We start from the raw sequence: 17,572 nt of genomic DNA, 5'->3' as shown, positions 1-17,572 counted from the left end.
GGAAGTATTACTTCTCAGAAAGGGTAGTCAGGCATTGGAATGCACTGCCCAGGGAGGTGGTGGAGTCACCGACCATGGGAGTGTTCAAGAAACGTTTGGATGTTGTGTTGATGAATATGATTTAACTGGGAAGTATTGGTAATGGTTGGACTAGATGATCTTCTAGGTCTTTTCCAACCTTGATAATTTTGTGATCCTGTGAGGGGAAAACGGTATAGACAGTCTTAAATCCTTTAAGGTTGTGGGGCAGCAGGGATCTACAAAGAACACAGGGCAGACCACAACTACAGAAGACGAAGGGATTGAGTGAGAACAATGTGAGCCCAGTTTTATGCTTCAACTGACTGAGAACTACCCACAAACCCACCCCTCCCCAACATGGCGTCCCCTCCACTTCCGCTCTCGCTCCCGCCCCCTCCGACGCCATCACCGCCATGCGGCGCAGGGGCGGCCGGGAGGGCAGCGCAGCCGGGGCCGGGCGGGAGCGGTAGCGGCGCCGTGGGGCTGGGGGAGCGGCGGCGCTCCCTGCCTTCCTCTCCGCGTCGCTCCGCTCTCAGGCCCGGGAGGACGGACTCCCCCCTCACCCCCTCCCACCCTCTCCGCCCCGGGCGGCGGCGGAGGAGGCGGCGGGGAGCGGCGCGGCAGCGGAAGGAGCAGGTGAGTGCGGCGGGAGGGCCGTGATGGAGCGGGGTAGGGGGGAAGGAGGCGCTGGGCCCGCTCGGGGTGCTGTCTCTGCAGGCAGGAGGCTCGTCGGGGCCTCCCACATTCTCGGCTCTGGGCTGTTTGTGTGGCTCCTTTTGTCTTTGCCGTCGATCGGCCCCTTCTCTCTGTAACCGTGAGGGAGTTTTTGCTTTGTCAGTTTGCCAACTGCCTGGAGCGTACACAATAACCGCCCCCCAGATCCCCCTACCCCCAGACCCTCCTACCCTCAGATCCCCCCACCCCCAGATCCCCCTCCCCCAGATCCTTTAAATTAGCCACAGCTTCAGGTCGACGTGCTGACATCCCATAGAGATAAAACAAGCTTTGAAATCTTGACAATTAGCTAGCTACCCGTTTTACTGCTTTTAGCACTATTTTAGGTAGTGAAACTACGGGACATCTTCAGGTATCGCTATTTGATTAGCGTTGTGATGTGGAAATGAGAACATTGTGATCAGAGGCAAAAGCCTTTCAGCTCAGACCTCTCCATTGGGTAAAATGGAGGGCAGCCCTGGCACTTTCCTCTTTTCAAGCTTTTATTAAGTCATTAGTGGTTGTCAACGATTTAATTAATCCCGGAGTATTGCAATCAGTTTGTGTCATAGGTTCTATCAGAGTTTAATGTCTAAGATTTGATTGCTACTTTGGACGTATATTATTTACTGCTTCACGGGTAGGGTGTTGATAATGTTTAGGCTGTGTGTGATGTGCACTTATACCAATGTTTTGGACTTTTAAGGATGCTTCATCTCCTTACAGTCTTTGCTTCTGCTGTGTTACATCTCAGTTCCTGGTTTACTTGTAGAAGCAGGATTGATGTTGACAGAAGATTAGGGTTTTCTAACAGAAGAAAAGCACATTTCAGATGTTTTTGACTTGTTTGTGGCTTATGTAAGATCATAGTTCTATTGAACAAAAGTATTAAGCAAAAGTATGAAGACTTCCAAACGTAGGACACTGGATATTGTGTCAATCTTACCATGCTTCAGTAATTCGGTTACTTACATATTGTCCCATAGATATACTTAAATCTATCCACATTTAGGTGCCTTAGGATGTTACTTTATAAACATGTATTTCACTCCAAGTTACAGATAGTTAGAAACAGTCTGTTATTGATGTTGTGGCAGAGTTAGTCTCTTAAAGAATAACATCGGTGTATATACAAGTGAAGAAGTTGTTATAGTGGTGAAACATTTCTAATGTACAAGAAGACAGTCCAGCAATTACTATTCCTGTATGGAACAGGTAGTGCTTTATGGTTGTTACAGTCCAAACCTTAGGTGTAGAACTTAGAGAGATCAACTTTATATCCTAAATCAGTGCCTTAGTGTTTCTTAAGGGAGTTAATATATTTGTTACTAGTGAGAAACCATTACAGGGTTACTTGTCTGTGAGCAAGGGGAACACTTCTGTACTTGTCAGTAATATAAAGCTGCCATTTTGCATCTAGAGCGTCAAATACAGCGTTGTTTTCACAATCTCTGTTTCTCTGACTTGTTTGGTCTCAGGGGGAATGAGCACAGGAGTGACTGCATACTCAGATACATCCCCTCATATGCGATGTGCATCTTTCAATGTGTGGATATTGCTTAGTGTGTCTATGAATTACATGCCCGGACTCTAACCCTGCCTCCTGTGTGTGTCACAGCTCTGTTCCCTGATAAGGGAATTCTCACCGTGTGGTTCTGGCTGCAGGAGTGAAACCCTCGTGTGATAGATAATGTGTGATAGGTAACGTGTGTGTGCAGAAAGCAATGTGCCGTGCAGGTCCCAGCATGCTGTTCTCATTTGCTTCAAGTTATTTCTCATGAATTAGCTCGTTTAGAAATCATATAGTTCTAATAGGAAACCAGCGGGTGTGGGGCTAAGGATAGAGTTGACAGGATCATACCTGTGTTTTATTTTCACGTTCCAAGTGTTTATGTGATTGAAACAGCAGCTGGTTGTTGTATTTTTCTTCTCCCAAACCTTAGAAGATACAGGGTTGGATGCTGTTTTCCTTAATTCCCTTATAGGTATCAGACAAAGTTTGGTGCGGTGTGTAGCTGGAATCAAAGTATCCATTGGGTTACAGTGATATTCTGCCCTATTCCCTTTCCTCATTTAGAACTATTTTTTTAGACCTAGACCTCATCATTTCCTATAGAGATGAATTCTAAGAAGGTATTAATTGCTGGGTAAAGGGTAACGTGGTGATCATTTGTTGGTTTTGGTGCTTTTATTTTTGCTTTTATTTTAATATATTTTGCCTCTGGATTATTTGTGAATAAAAGGATATTCCAATTAGGAGGCAAAATGGTTGCAGATTTGTTGTATTTGTACACTGCTATCGTGTTGCTGTGCTGTACTTATGTATTAGGTGCACTCATTTTATCTGTCCTTCATGTGTTGAACCCTCCCCGCCCTTCCCCCATGCCATTGCCGGTGCCGTTCTTCTAACCCTTTTTGTTTCAGATATGGTTCTTTTTACTGTAACCACTTAAAGCGAGTTCAGTATTTGGAATGCGATTGTCTTAATAAAAACGCTTTTGCATACGTCAGTATATTCGGGTATCCTATATTCAAGAGTAGCTGCATGGGACTTTACCAATTCAGTGGGGGTTTCTTTTTGTTTAAATACAGAATAGAACAATCCTGAGACAGGATGGTGCTCAGCCAGCCTAGGGGTGATGTTTGCTTTCTAACTTCAGTGATTTATCCTGTCAGACTTCGTAACTACATTGAGCTGTCCACAATGACTCCTAATTGTTTTTTCTCAGAAGACTGGACTAATTTGAACTCATCAAGTATTTATAGACAAAATCATTTCTTCTCGTGTGCATTACATTGTATTTATTTGCATTTCACCTGCTGTTGTATTACTCGATTTTCTAACTCTAATAGATATTTCTGGAAATCTCTCTCCTCCACAGTTTTTTACTAACCCAAATAATTTTCCTACTACTGGTGAATTCTATAGTTTCACTGTCTGCTTCCATCCTCTAGAGCACTATTTAATGTTAGCCATTGTTTTTAATGTCTGGTATACACCACGTGGTTATCTTTTGCTCTCTGAGTGCTTGGTAATCTGAACCTCGCTTGGGAGATGGTGTTTTTCAGATCACCAATGGCTTGGAGAAGAGTCAAGAGAGCTGAGCTTGGGGAATGGCTCAAGTGCAAGTACACGGCATTAGCTTCCTTCTGTTGCGTATAAAGGAGCTGAAGCGTTCACTAAGAGCTTATTTCCTTGGCACCAACGTCAGACCGATAAGTGAGGTCTCATCACCCAGTTCACACTGGGATTCAGATAATTAATTTCCACCAGGGTACAAGGAAAATAAGACTAGGTGTTATCAAAGTGCCAATTGTAAAATCTAGGCTGCAGTGGTGTTATATTTTGTATACCTATGCATGTAACATTTTGCTGTAGAATGGAAGCTTACAGTCTGAATGCTATGGGAGCATATGCTGATCGGGCTAGTGATCTTTTGTACTAATCCAGGCTGCTGGGGGCTAGATTGTTAAATATCTATTCTGGTTGTGTGAATCGCACTTGTACAGGCTGGGAGGAGTGGTCCTTGAGAGCAGCTCGGCAGAGAAGGACCTGGGGGTCCTGATGGACGAAAGACTCAACATGAGCCAGCAGTGCACTCTGGTAGCCCGGAAAGCAAATGGGATCCTGGGCTCCATCAGGAGAGGGGTGGTCAGCAGGGATAGGGAGGTGATTGTCCCTCTCTACTCTGCTCTTGTGAGGCCCCATCTGGAGTACTGTGTCCAGGTGTGGAGCCCTCAGTACAAAAAAAGACATGGAGATTTTGGAAAGGGTCCAGAGGACGGCCACGAAGATGATCAGGGGACTGGAGCACCTCCCCTATGAGGACAGGCTGAGGGAGTTGGCCTTGTTCAGTCTAAAGAAGAGAAGGTTGCGGGGTGACCTCATTGCAGCCTTTCAATACCTGGAGGGAAATTGCACCCAGGAGGGGAGCAAACTCTTCAAAAGGGCTGACAATAGCAGGACATGGGGAAATGGTTTTGAGTTAAAAGAGGGAAGATTTAGGTTGGATGTTAGGGGGACGTTCTTCACTAGGAGAGTGGTTAGGCCCTGGAACAGGCTGCCCAGGGAGGTTGTGGATGCCCCGTCCTTGGAGGTGTTCAAGACCAGGTTGGACGGGGCCCTGGGCAACCTGATCTAGTAAATGTGTATGTTTGGTGGCCCTGCCAGGCAGGGGGGTTGGAACTACGTGATCCTTGAGGTCCCTTCCAACCCGGGTCATTCTGTGATTCTGTAATGAGCTTTTTGTCATTTGTGGCTCGTGTTTGGGTGTGAGAAGTTAGCTACTATGTGTGTTGAACAGAATAACACAAGGATAAGAGCAGAAAGGTAGGAGATTAGTGCTTGGCTGATCATTCTATACTGACTACTGAGCTCCAGAATGGAAGTTGCTGTATAGTAGGTGTGTTTTTGAGTGGTATTTAAATTGTTCTGCAGCTGGCAGGCTTTCCCATATTGGTCACTTGTTGGGTTTGGGTTTTTTTTTGGTAGCACTTAAAGAATGGACAATAGCTGTTAGAGCCTCTTATGCCCTTTTTGTACAGTCCATGTCAAGTGCCCAATATCGTGCTTTGTTTTATTTTTATATTCATTAACTCCTTTCTTTGTCAGGTAAGATAAGTTGTGAGTTATTATTTGTCAAACCTGCACTGTATTTGCTTCAAAATCTGTTCTTAATGAAAATTAATTACTACTTTATAAGCTTAAGAATTGTGTTGCAGCGTGGTTGTTTTTTCCCAATACTCAGCCAGTCCCAAGTAGTTGTTCATTACAAACCAGTAATAAATACAGACTGTGGATGCTCTCAGGATGGTTTTCAATAGGATCTCACACGTAACAATGAAAAAAACAAGAGGAAAAAGAAGAAATGGAACTTTCATTTTTAGATGCAGTTCTGAAAATGGGAGTTTTTAGTGGACAGAGTCTGTTTCTGAGAGACCATTGAAGTAACGTCAAAAGGTTTTGTCCCCTGAAGTCACTTGAGCTGTTGCACAAAGGTACATGACCAAGAATCTGTACAGTGTATTGTTTGCTACTGAAATGAATAACACTGTGTGATCTTTCCTGGAGGGAAGCTGAAGAATCCGAAGCAGTTCATAAAATAAAAGTGAAAATTGATCATTACTGCTGTTCTAGTGCCTAGTTTGAAACAAGCATTCCTTGTAATTAAAGACATTTCACTCATTTCTGACCTTTTTATTTCTTCATCACCTCTGCAGCAACTCTTGCAACGTGTATCATACTATTTTGTTGATGTGAGTTCGGTGTCAGTAGCCCCAAACTGAAGGATTTTACAGTTTTGCTTTCTTTTTTGGTTGAAGTAGTACAAAATGTCAAAAATTAGAAGGAAGGTCACAGTGGAAAATACCAAGACCATATCCGATAGCACATCCAGAAGACCCAGTGTGTTTGAAAGGCTTGGACCCAGCACTGGAAGTACTGCAGAGGTGAGTTGTAAAAACATTCTTCTTTTTCCTCCCCACCCCAGCATCTTCTTTTTCAGGTCTTTTAGATGGTGGGAAAGAGTAGCTCACAAGTGCCAAATAGCTGTCACAGATGTTAGTGAAGGTGAAAAGAGCTCCTTAACGCATGGGTGTACAAACTACTAGTACTAGAATTTCACATTACGTGTGTCGTCCCATCTGCAGGAGAAGAGCAATAGTACTGTGCTTTTTTAATACTATTTCCACCAACTTAAATTTTTCTCTGCCAAACCTGATGCTCATTGTTGATTATTATTATTATTATTATTTTTTTAGAGTTATATTACTGATAGACAGAAATTACAGATAAATGGGAGTTAATGTGGAGTCATTTGTTTGTTCTGCCACACTCACACCAATGGTATTTCCAGAAATGAGTGTGAAATTCACCCAGTGATGTCTGTCTCTTATACACAGTGCCGTAACTGGCTGAAGACTGGCAACTGCCTCTATGGGAACACATGTAGATTCGTACATGGCCCTTCACCACGAGGTAAAGGCTATAGCAGCAGTTATAGAAGGTAAATCAAGAACTCACTTTGAATTCTTCACATGCTGTAGGAAAATAGCTTTTACGACTGTCTTTTGTTTTTGTCTTTAAATAATGAAATACTGTGGTGTGCCTAATGGTATGTTATATCAGTAACCGATTGTATCATGAAGCTGCTCAAAGCAACTGATTTGGCAATATGCAATGGGTTTTCCCAAGATTTTTGTGTGCATGCAGCTTTACAAAGCAGAGTCCACTAAATACAGATTGATTTCTTGGATAAATTGAAGTAGGAAAATCAAGTACCTTAATGCATTAATTTTTTTTGTCTGTAGCATCACTGCAGCTTCTGATATGCCTTTCTGTCCTTTACTAACACGTCATGTTGTAACTACTTACAGCAGCAATCCCATACGTGTAACCCTTCTGCCTTCATACTCACACAAGTGAAGTATCTCTGTCCTTTCTCTCCAGCGGTGACTCTTCAAACAGAACATGGTGACTTTATCAGATATTGGACAGATAGATAGAGAGAGGAAATGGAAAAAAAATACCACCTACATATACATACATACATATATATATATATATAATAACAAGTCTTCATATGTTGTTATCCCTTTAAAGTACTTTTTCCCCACTTTCCCTTTTGTGTGGTGCAACGCTGTTAAACAATCTGAATGTTAGTAATACATTTTACTCCTGTCATTACCAAAAAGATGGCATAGTTTTCGCGTAGTACCCCTTTATATGAAAGCTTCACATTTTACAAATGACTGTTTCCTGATGCTGCAGTAATGTCAGTGTCACCTGTAGATTATGGGTAGGTGCACTGAAGCATCGAAGTGTAAAGCAACACAGTGAAGGTCAAACAGGAGGTTGGCGAGAGGTTCTGTTTCCTCTTCCAGTGCCACAGTCTCAGTATGGCCTTGACTTTGCTTGTTTGATCTCCTTTTGCTTCTAAGGTGGTAGCAGCTGGGATACAAAGTATGTCAGTAAGCTTAATATTTCTCTCAGTGTATGAAAGGTCTTATTTGGAACATTCTGTGCAGAACAGAATGTGGGGAAAAATGTGTGACTTACTGGTAGAGAGAAGTTTAAAAACACGTCACTTTCTCCTTGCTTTCAAGTATTTGGAACACACTGTGTGTGGTTTGAAGAGCAGTCATGCTTCTTTTAATGACTAAAGCTTTGTTTCTGCTTCACTGTCACCACTAATGCTTAAGAATAATGCTGATTTATTACTAAATTTTTCTTCCTGTTAGAATATTAAACAGGTCAAAGGGCAGATCTTGCTTCTCATTTGCCTGGTATGTTCAACATTTAATAGATATGGTCTTTAAATGCCCTACAGCAACAAAAAGATGGAGGCAAAGCTGATTCCATGTCAGTTCAGTTTAAGCAGTGTCTGTGTTCCTGGGGCATATTGGTGGTGTAACTGCAAGCATTCAGCCTTCCCTGCTGGTCAAGTCTTTTGTCTGGTTTGCAGACAGTTTGGCTGGACGCAGCACACTGTACTGCCTTTGTCTTGCTCCTCTTATTTCATACCTGCCTGAAGTAAGACTCATTGTTAATGGTTTGATCTGACTGTAATGCCTCCTGTAGTTCAGAGCATTACCAGACAGTAGGAAAGCTTGTTTCTGAAGTGCAAAAAGGCCTCTTAAAGGTAACATGCATAAGCTTTCAGAATGAACGCTGTTGCTTGCAGCATGAATTTTCATCTTTCTATGAATTTTCATCTTTCTATTAGAAACAGCCAGCATATTTTTGTATATAAAGCTTTCCTGATAAGCTTAAGAATGTAGTAATAGCCGTGCCTGTCTTCCAGACATCTAAAGTAAAGAGAAGCCAACAAGAAAAGCCCTGTGTGTAAATAAGCTGTCCCATGAGGAATTTTGCCCTCTTTCTCTTCTCACTGGCTTTTTGTTAGTTGCTTGGCAGCTTTCCTGTTTGTCTTATACCATTGTCAGGATCGGTGGCTTTATAGTGTTTTTCTCTTGCCTTCCTGAACTTCCTTACTCTATATTTAAAAAACAAACTGAAACTTCAACAGTAGTAGATTAAAAAGAAAAAAAGCATGGATTTTGAAAAGTACAAATGTTGTTGTACAGGAAACTAAAAGCAGGATGTCTAATGAGCATTCAGTTCTGTACATTATGTACTAATCTGCCAATACACACCCATGCATACACATACACCTACTATTTTCTCTTCTAGTTGCACTGTAATGTGTGCCTGTTCCAGAGGGCTGTTTCTGGCTCTGGAAGATAGTGCAGAAGCAAACAAGAATATGCAAAACTTAGAGTCATAGAATTACCCAGGTTGGAAAAGACCTTGAAGATCAAGTCCAGCCGCAGCCTAACCATAGTACCCTAACTCTAACAACCCTCTGCTAAATCATATCCCTGAGCATCACATCCAAACGGCTCTTAAACACATCCAGGGATGGCGGTTCAACCACCTCCCTGTGGAGCCTAATGATGACATTCAACATTTAAAATATGGGCCCCACACGAAGTGTTATTTCATCAGAGATCTTTTTTTTTTCCCCCCTTAATAGTTTTCATTCAGTGTACAGTGGTAATACTGTGGAGCCTTTTATGTGAAGGGTCCTGCCAGTTGCGCTGTAGACCTGTGGTGTTAAAACTGTAGAATGAAATGGTGTTTTCCCGTTGAAACTCAGCTGTGTGTTTTATTTGGAATAACAGAAAGCCCCTTTTTGGAAGGGAGAAAAACAGCATGCAGGAAGGAGGCCATTTCTGAAAATGAAACTTGTGGTGCACCTGAAGGCACCAGTTGTCCAACTTGTTTTTCTGTGCATTCAACCAGAATATCTGAAAACAGTCATAGCTTTCCGAGTAACTACTCCTTTAGTAGAATGAGACTGAAAATGTCTTAAGTGTTTGACTCTCTTGTCTTTTATGATGTTTGGCAGAGGAAAGTGCAGAACAACTGGTTCATTGCCTTCATTCCTAAAGCTTGAAAAGTGAAATATAATAATAAAAAGAAAGACACCAACCAACCAACCAGACAAAAACAAACAAAAGAGCACAACAACAGAAGAACCCTGAGGCTGTAGCATTTTTCTTTCCTGTATTTTCCTGATGACTTTTGTAATCTTAAAGCAAGGCTGATTACTCTTAATAAACTAAGTTCTTTCTTCTCCCCCCTTCTATGTGGGAAAAGGTATTCAGGGTGAAATAACTTGATTTTTTTCTTCTCCAATTAAAAAAAATAAAAACAAACCAGTATTTTATATACATAAAGAAGTGTTACATATCTATAGATAGTATGTGAGCTACATTTAATGCAAGTTCTACTTCCTCAGCCACTGGGTTTTCCTGAGAATTACTCTTCTTGAGAAGCAATATTGCTAGTACATGATCTGTAATCTCTTTTGCCTTTTAAATTGATATTCAGTTTTGTAAATCTGGATCCTTTGTTCCATACCTGAAATGCCATTACAAATTTCACCTTTGAATTGCCATTTTAATGTTGGAATATAATTTGGAATGCTTCAGAGAATTTTGGTAGTACAAAGGAATTCTGTTCCTAAAGGAGGGGAAAGTACCTTGAATTCTAACTTTCAAGGAACTCAGATACTTTAGAGATGATACAGTTTTGCACGCTGGGAAACTAATCTGTTTGTGTTTGTGTGCTGGGTGTTTTTTTCAGTCCTTGTTAGTGCTGAAAGAAGCAGCACGCTCCAGTTTTGTGCCTTTCCTCTGATCTTGAGTGATTTTATTTACAACTGCATGATGAATTAAATGCATTTAACAAGGAGAGCAGTCACTGGTCTTTTTCTTCTTAGATCTTAAGACGCTTAACCTTGTGATGCTGTTTAAAGAATTAAATACAGATAACATTGCAAAGGTGGAGGTGGAGATAAATTACTGTGTTTCACATGAGCACAGGTTGAAAATGAAATCTTACTAATTTAAATGTTTTATATGCATAGGCTGAGAGAGAATCTTTAACAATATATATATATATTGCATGATAGAGATGTGGGAGAAACAAGTATTTCTAAAGGGAATCTAATTCAGACTGGGAAAAATAGCAAATACCTTTTTTTTTTTTTTTTTTTAATCCGGGTATTAGATAGAACTTCTAATCAGCTAAAATAGCATTCATAGGTCTTTATTACTTAAATGTAAATGGTTAATTGCACATCCAGTGCTTTCATACAACCATTTCACAGAAGTATACGCGACTAAAGCTAAGAGCCATCACAGAAGTGCCAAGCTCAATATCAAGCTGGATTTGTATGAAGAGGAAATTTTCTTCAACTGAAAGATCATTTGAAGGAGCTGCTATGTCCCCTTTGCCTTAGAACTTGTTGAACACAAGAATTGTTCTCTTTTAACCAGTAGGGGATAAATCAACCTTTAAATCTATAGTAGGAAATGATAAAATAGTAAAGATAGCTTGAGAAGTACAGAATATCTGCTCTCCCCTCATCACAGTAATGCCTTTAACAGAAAATACACGGTTGTATGACTGGAAGAGCTCATCCAGTATTTTAAAGCTAAATAATAAAAGAATTATCTTATTGCAAGATGGACAACAGCGGAGGTCTCCAAGAATATTCCTCTGCTTTTGTGCTCTGTGGCCTTGTGGTAGCCATTCTTTGGTGGCACTCTGACCAAGGTAGTAGGTCAGAGATCTACAAGTAGGGCAGGTGATCTGCACTTATGGACTTCCATCTGTGTTTGGACTTGCTCTTCTTTGTGACTACCGACTATATAGATCAACGTAGATTAGAACGTGGAGGAGACTAAAGATATTTGGAAAGACACGATCTGAATTATTGTGAAACACGTTTGCATGATGATCAGAAAAAGTCAATTTGTTGGCTAGGATCACCTGTAGCTGATGTAGGGTGGTCAGTGAGTCATGACATAGTGCCATATGTACGTACAATTAATCTGTCTTGGTAATGTAAAAGAGGGTGTTGTTGGTTTTTTTTTTTAAAGGCTTAAGCCCAGTAGAACTGAATACTTTGTTTTCATCCATATCGCTTCTATTGAGAGGTTTAGATCTCTCTCTATATACTAATAACAAATATAGTTAAGATTGTATTCCTTTTAAAATAATCCCACAGAACTGGTTATATTAAGTTTCTGTATTATACAGGTCACCAGAAAGGCCCACTGGAGATCTCCGGGAAAGAATGAAGAACAAACGTCAAGACGTTGAGGCTGAGCCACAGAAACGAAGTACAGAGGAATCATCCTCTCCTGTTAGGGTAAGAATGGAGTTTGCAGAGCTCCAGAATCCCTCAGTAGCAATTGGGCAGTGCGTCCTAGAAACCTGTTTGTGGTGACTTGTAATATTTGAAATGTTTAACAAATAGCTCATTTTGTACAATAGCATGTGGCATATTTCAATGTGAAGTGTCTTAACAGTTGTATTGCTTTGCAATTTTTTTTAGCATTTTTTTTTTTTTTTGATCTTTTGGTTCTCAACGATTTTATAAATCCCACAGACTAAATTATGTTATAAATACTGATAAACCAGTATTTAATAACAGTGCAGATTCTTTAATATTTCCAAGAAAACATATTAACTGTTGTTTGAATCATCCATTGTTTTCCCCCCGTGCCATTTATTGATATCCATTGTTTACATGCATCCCTACTCCAGCTGTTGATCTCAAATTTGCTTTTGATGAGACAATGCAGTCACTGTTGTGCTGGTTCATTTCATCTTCTTCCTCACATATTCATCAGCCATCCCAACTGCTCACTTTTGGGTTTTGCAACAAGTTAATTCATCATCACTCTCATTTTCTGTGCATCTTTCTGCAAACAACCCCCTATGATATCAGAATTTACTTCAAAATTGCATTGCCTGTTTCTGCACTGATGTTACAAATAGGGGCAGAACTGATGGCATTATTCTGCAGCCTCTGTATAACAATAGCATCAGTGTATTATGTTTTTTAAGACTGATTTCATATAGACAATGGTTAAAAAAATTCTTTATGAAAAATCAGTTTTGCTTCTGCGGGTATTAACACCATTCTTTTTTTTTTCTCTGGGTCTGTTCCTACTTGCTGTGTAAAATAAATTTTTCTGCAAGGTGTAAATAAATCAACAGCAGCTGCTATAATTAAATTAACAGAACGGCTTATCTTCCAATCATGTTTTCAGTTGCTGTTAATTTGTGTAAACTTTCAGTCTTTTGATTCTTTTACTTAAATGTGTTTCTTTTATTTTCTGATAGTTTGAATAAACTGTTTAGTTATTAAGCACATGGTTGGTGGGAAAAGTGGTTGTTTTTTTTTCCAACCATTATTAAAAATTTACTGTAACTTCTCTCTTGGTACATCTCTTAATTTTGATGTAATTCTTTTGATTAGTTCACTGTTTTTTTTATAGTATTCTATTAATGCGATAATAAAATACTCTTAATAAACTAAACCCCAAATAAAGATGAACTGGAATCAAAAGGAGTTTGAGAATTAGTGGATCTGTTAAATACCGAGGAGTTGTTAAACACATTGCAGAGAAATATGCTTCAATATTATAAAACACAAGGACTGAGGAAACCACTGAATTTTTGTATTAATGGCACAGAGGCAACGGTGGAAAATAAGAGATATCCAAAGAAAATATTCGGGAGAAAATAGATGCAGAGAGATAGTCATCAAGAATTGCATTGCAGAGAACCAGGATGTCTAAAAGAGCAGAAGACTGAAGTGACTGAACTACAAAATTCTTGCTCCATCATTAGAACCATTGTTATGGTGGAGATGTAGCAATTGACATTTTCATCTCTTATTAAAGCTTCTTAATTTTACTTGGAAGTAATGGAAGTTAGCTTGCTCCATAAAAAAGTTTCATAATTATGTGGTTTATTTTTAAATAAAGAAGAGAGAGCGTTATTCCTGCAGTCAAAATTTGTGTTTCACCGATCTACTAGCATTGCAACTTGAACAGGGTAGTGGCTAAAAGAGAACTGGTATAAGTGAAATCTTAAATAGCTTCTTTTGAAACAAAGCTTTTGAAGATTAGATCGAAGAATAACAAATAAAAAACCAGCTAAGGGGAAAAATTAAGATCGATTTCAAATGGTGAAGTTACTGAGGGTGCTGTGGTGCTTCACCTAAAGAGTGATTACTTTAAGAATGTGGAAAACAATGTTGGCCATCCCAAATGTCAAACTTTGCAGAAGATATGGAGACGCTAACTGAAATCAATAAAGCCTGAGGAACACCGTAGGGACTGGGGAAAAGTGGCAGTACAATGGTGGATGAAACGTGGTATTGATGTGTGCCACGCAGTGCACGGCAAAGGAAGTATTTAATGCAAAGAAGTCATGAATAAATACTTAAAAAATCACTGAAATCATCCAGTAGGAAAAGAAGTTATTGTGGACAGCTCAATGAAACCATCTATTCAAAGTGCAGTCACAGTTGCAGAACCCAGTTATATAAAAATGGAATAGAAAATGATTAATATTGTGCTGTAGGAATTAATGGTCCAGATCTTTTTGAAATACTGTTTCGTTATGATCACCTGTATGCAAGGCAATACAGCCAAAGGTCTTTTGGGAGTAAGCAAGGAGTAAGAAGGAGACGGGAGAATAGAAGAAAGGAGATGTTGCGAATGCATATAATGTATGATTGAGAGAATGTAAACTAGGTGCGTCTTATTCATACTTTACCCTACTAGAAACAATGGCAAATGTGAGGGGGAGATGCTACTTACATTATATGTAATAGTTCTACCTGATTGCTAGAAGATACGGTAAAAAAGAACTTGAATAGGTTCCATGGAAAGTTGAGACAGTGTAATTAGATAAAATCTTCCCCAAGAAAAGAGGTTTCAAATTGTTTGGAGACATAAGATGACCAATAAAGTCTGTATGCATTTAGAAAGAAAATGCCTATACAGGCAGCTTATAAAGCATGTTCTTTATTATTTCATGTCTTGTACTGTTATTTTCAGGGACAATATACCGTATTACTTGGATAACTACAGTGAGCTTAAGGTTTTTTTGTGATTCTTAGGGTTGTGTTCAGAATTATTTCTGTTCTGCCTGTTAGTGTGTCAGGTATGGTACGAAGAATTAGGAAAGGTTCATACTATTACCGTATTCAGTTGGAAATTTTCCTGTTGAGTTTTTTCTGTGAATTATGAGAAGGTAGTTTGACTAGAGTATTTGAAGTATTGCGTAAAGCAACTACTGGGAGATTTGTGTGATCTGGGAAACAGTGGGAAGAACTTAATTTTCATTTAGGAAAGGTGTTGGTGAGGAATGTGTATCGTTTTTCATATCTGTGCTTTTTGTCACTGGCTTTTGAATACTTACACTGGAAATGGAGGTCAGCATTGTCTTCCATCTCTGAAATGAAATCAGAATCTGTTCATTTTGAGGAAACTTCATTTTCTTGTATGTTTATGGTAGTAGTTTTTGATATGAAGGTATTACGTGTAGAGTAAAACAGTATTGTACCTAACCAAAAGACTATATAGATCTACACATGATAGGTTGTTCTAGAATTAAAGCAATAGGCACTTCTGAACTAGTTTATATTGCTGTTGTAAGTACGTGTATTGACAAGGCTGAAACTGAAGCTTCTGCCTTGTAAGTACTGTAGATAGTATGAGCCTTTTAAATGTTCTCTCTGTCAGCAATGGCAAAGTACCACTTTATGACAAGTGTGTTTTGCAGACTCAGTGAGTCCCTGTAGTGGGAACTCCAGGTGGACCTCAAGTCTTGTGCTCTGGAGTTCCAGTTATGTCTTAGGAAGTGTGGAACTTCAACTTCAGTAGATGTTAAATTTAATGAAATCTCATAGCATTCAGTTGCAGTGTATTTGTTTTTTGTTTTCTTTTTTTTTCTTAAGTGGCATTTTTCGTGAAGTTCAACATTAAATCGTAGTCATCTGTTTAACATGTGTAAATAGTTTATACCTGCAAACAGCATAGGCAGTGTCTTCTATACTATTGTCTACACTTAGAGAATCATAGAATCATCAAGGATGGAAAAGAACTCCCAGATCATCCAGTCCAATAATCCACCTACCACCAATGTTTCCCTGTAAACCATGTCCCTCAGTACAGCATCTAAACGTTTCTTCAACACCTTTAGGGATGGTGACTCCACCACCTCCCTGGGCAGTCCATGCCACTGCCTCACTGCTCTTTTGGAAAATAAATTTTTCCTCATATCCAACGTGAACCTCCCCTGACACAACTTGAGGCCTTTTGTTTTTTAATTATTATTTTAATTAAATAATTATATTGCTCTAAAGGTTTAATGTTTCTCTTCCAGTAAATGGAATTTTTTTTTTCAGAGTCTTCAGAGAAGTAGTTTGCAGATGTGTCAGAAGTGGATGCATTATCTTCAACTTCATATGAAAGGCATACTTTTGTCCTTTAGGAGATTGATTTACTTTATTCTTGCTTTGTAAGGGAAAGACAGAAAGAAATGATGTAAGGTGTAGGATATGAATGAATTATTTACTTATTAACTAATATCACCCATAGTATGAGGGAATTAAATTCATTGTAAGTAAAACAGGTACCGTAAAAGGAATATGTTGAAGACTTTTCCTTGAGAAAATGTGAATGTGTTCTAAACCGTCATCACTTAAGTGTTTGAACTTTGTGACCTGGGAAAATACACTCAGTTTTTAAGCTCAGATTTATTTTTTCAAGATGTGGTGCTACCAGATTATTTCCTTCTGACAATTTGAACTCGAGTTGTTTAGCATATGGACGAGCTCGGATACAGTTGTGCTGACTTGTGAACTAGCATGCTTACATAAAAATTGTCTGTTCCCTTCCCCTCTATTCAGGAACCCAATAAAATTCCTCATGGAGATGATTTTGTTCTCGGTTCTTTTTTAGAAGTATGGCTGCCCCATTGCTGCCACTACTGAATCTCTTCTCCGAAAGGAGAAAATAAAGGCTGTTTCAGTATGTTGGGTTGGGTTTTAAGTTTGGAGATGTAGGTGAGATACGTACCGGTTCTGTATGGTTTCTAACTTGGACTGTTAAGTTGTTCCGATTAAGCTGCAGGTTCTTTGTTGGCGAGTTGCTTTGTGAATCGGCCTTGAGGTGTTTGTTAAAGTTAGTATCTATGAGGGGTGCTGTACTCCTCATAGATATACATGCTGAACTACATGCGTGCTGTAGTTCACTACTACCAAATAGTGTTGAATTAATAGAATCTGGTGTTTTTAAGAACTAATGTTTATTATTTGATTATAGTTGTAGGAATTAGTTGGATTCTATAGCAAAAATAAGCATTTTTGTAGAACAGATTCAGCCTTCCAGGAGAGCAGTCTAGAAAAACAAAGGTGCTCAAAGTGAAACAAGAGAATAGCTTCAGGGGAGACTTGATAAAGCTGCAAACTTCGAATCTCATGAGTCATTTTTTGGTTGCTTTTTCAAGTAAGTTGCTTTGGAATTTAGTACAGTTTTTTGTACTTAGACTGGAATGCTTTCGGTACATGTTGCGTTGATGCTGGAAATCTGTGTGACTTGGTAGGTTAGGACCATGTGCATCCTTTTAGAGAACCTGTCGTAAAGCGATGAAAATCTCTCTTTTCCTCACTGTAGAAGCTGCTTTAAATTACACTTGACACAAAATTGTTCTTTAATGAAAAGTTCCTCTGTATCATTTAGTAAATGAATGTAGCATTTAGTAAATGCTCAGTTTTTCAAAACCTTTAAGGCTTTGAATATGACGTACTTAATGCATCAAGATGAAGGGTTTGAAGATAACTATGCATTGAAGTGTTGTTCAGTTTACTAGGGAAAATAAATGCAGTACTTATTCTGTCATTTTTTATGTAATTAAGCTAGAGTTTGACATTGTTAAAGAAATAAAGGAATAGTTTAATTG

The 17,572-nt window shown here is 39.2% G+C and overlaps 1 protein-coding gene across 10 annotated transcripts in view; it reads left to right on the top strand.

Moving 5' to 3' along the window:
- Positions 1–154: 154 nt before the first annotated feature.
- The window catches only part of ZC3H13 (zinc finger CCCH-type containing 13), a 45,079-nt gene continuing 27,661 nt past the window's right edge, over positions 155–17,572 (top strand). For 5 of the 10 annotated variants that reach the window (XM_015851767.2, XM_015851771.2, XM_015851763.2 and 2 more), the window contains exons 1-4: positions 156–657; positions 6,061–6,183; positions 6,631–6,740; positions 11,846–11,957. In XM_015851767.2, coding sequence (XP_015707253.2) covers positions 379–657; positions 6,061–6,183; positions 6,631–6,740; positions 11,846–11,957 — 624 coding nt within the window. In that variant the 5' untranslated portion in view covers positions 156–378. Of the gene's footprint in view, positions 658–6,057; positions 6,184–6,630; positions 6,741–11,844; positions 11,958–17,572 lie in introns of those variants that run through there. The other 5 variants (XM_015851768.1, XM_015851766.2, XM_015851765.2 and 2 more) reach the window with 5 other exon arrangements.

Source organism: Coturnix japonica, chromosome 1 (genome assembly GCF_001577835.2).
Source record: "Coturnix japonica isolate 7356 chromosome 1, Coturnix japonica 2.1, whole genome shotgun sequence".
In the NCBI taxonomy this organism is placed as follows: domain Eukaryota; kingdom Metazoa; phylum Chordata; class Aves; order Galliformes; family Phasianidae; genus Coturnix; species Coturnix japonica.
Note: the sequence above shows the minus strand (reverse complement) of the source record. Positions and strands in the feature narration are given on the sequence as shown.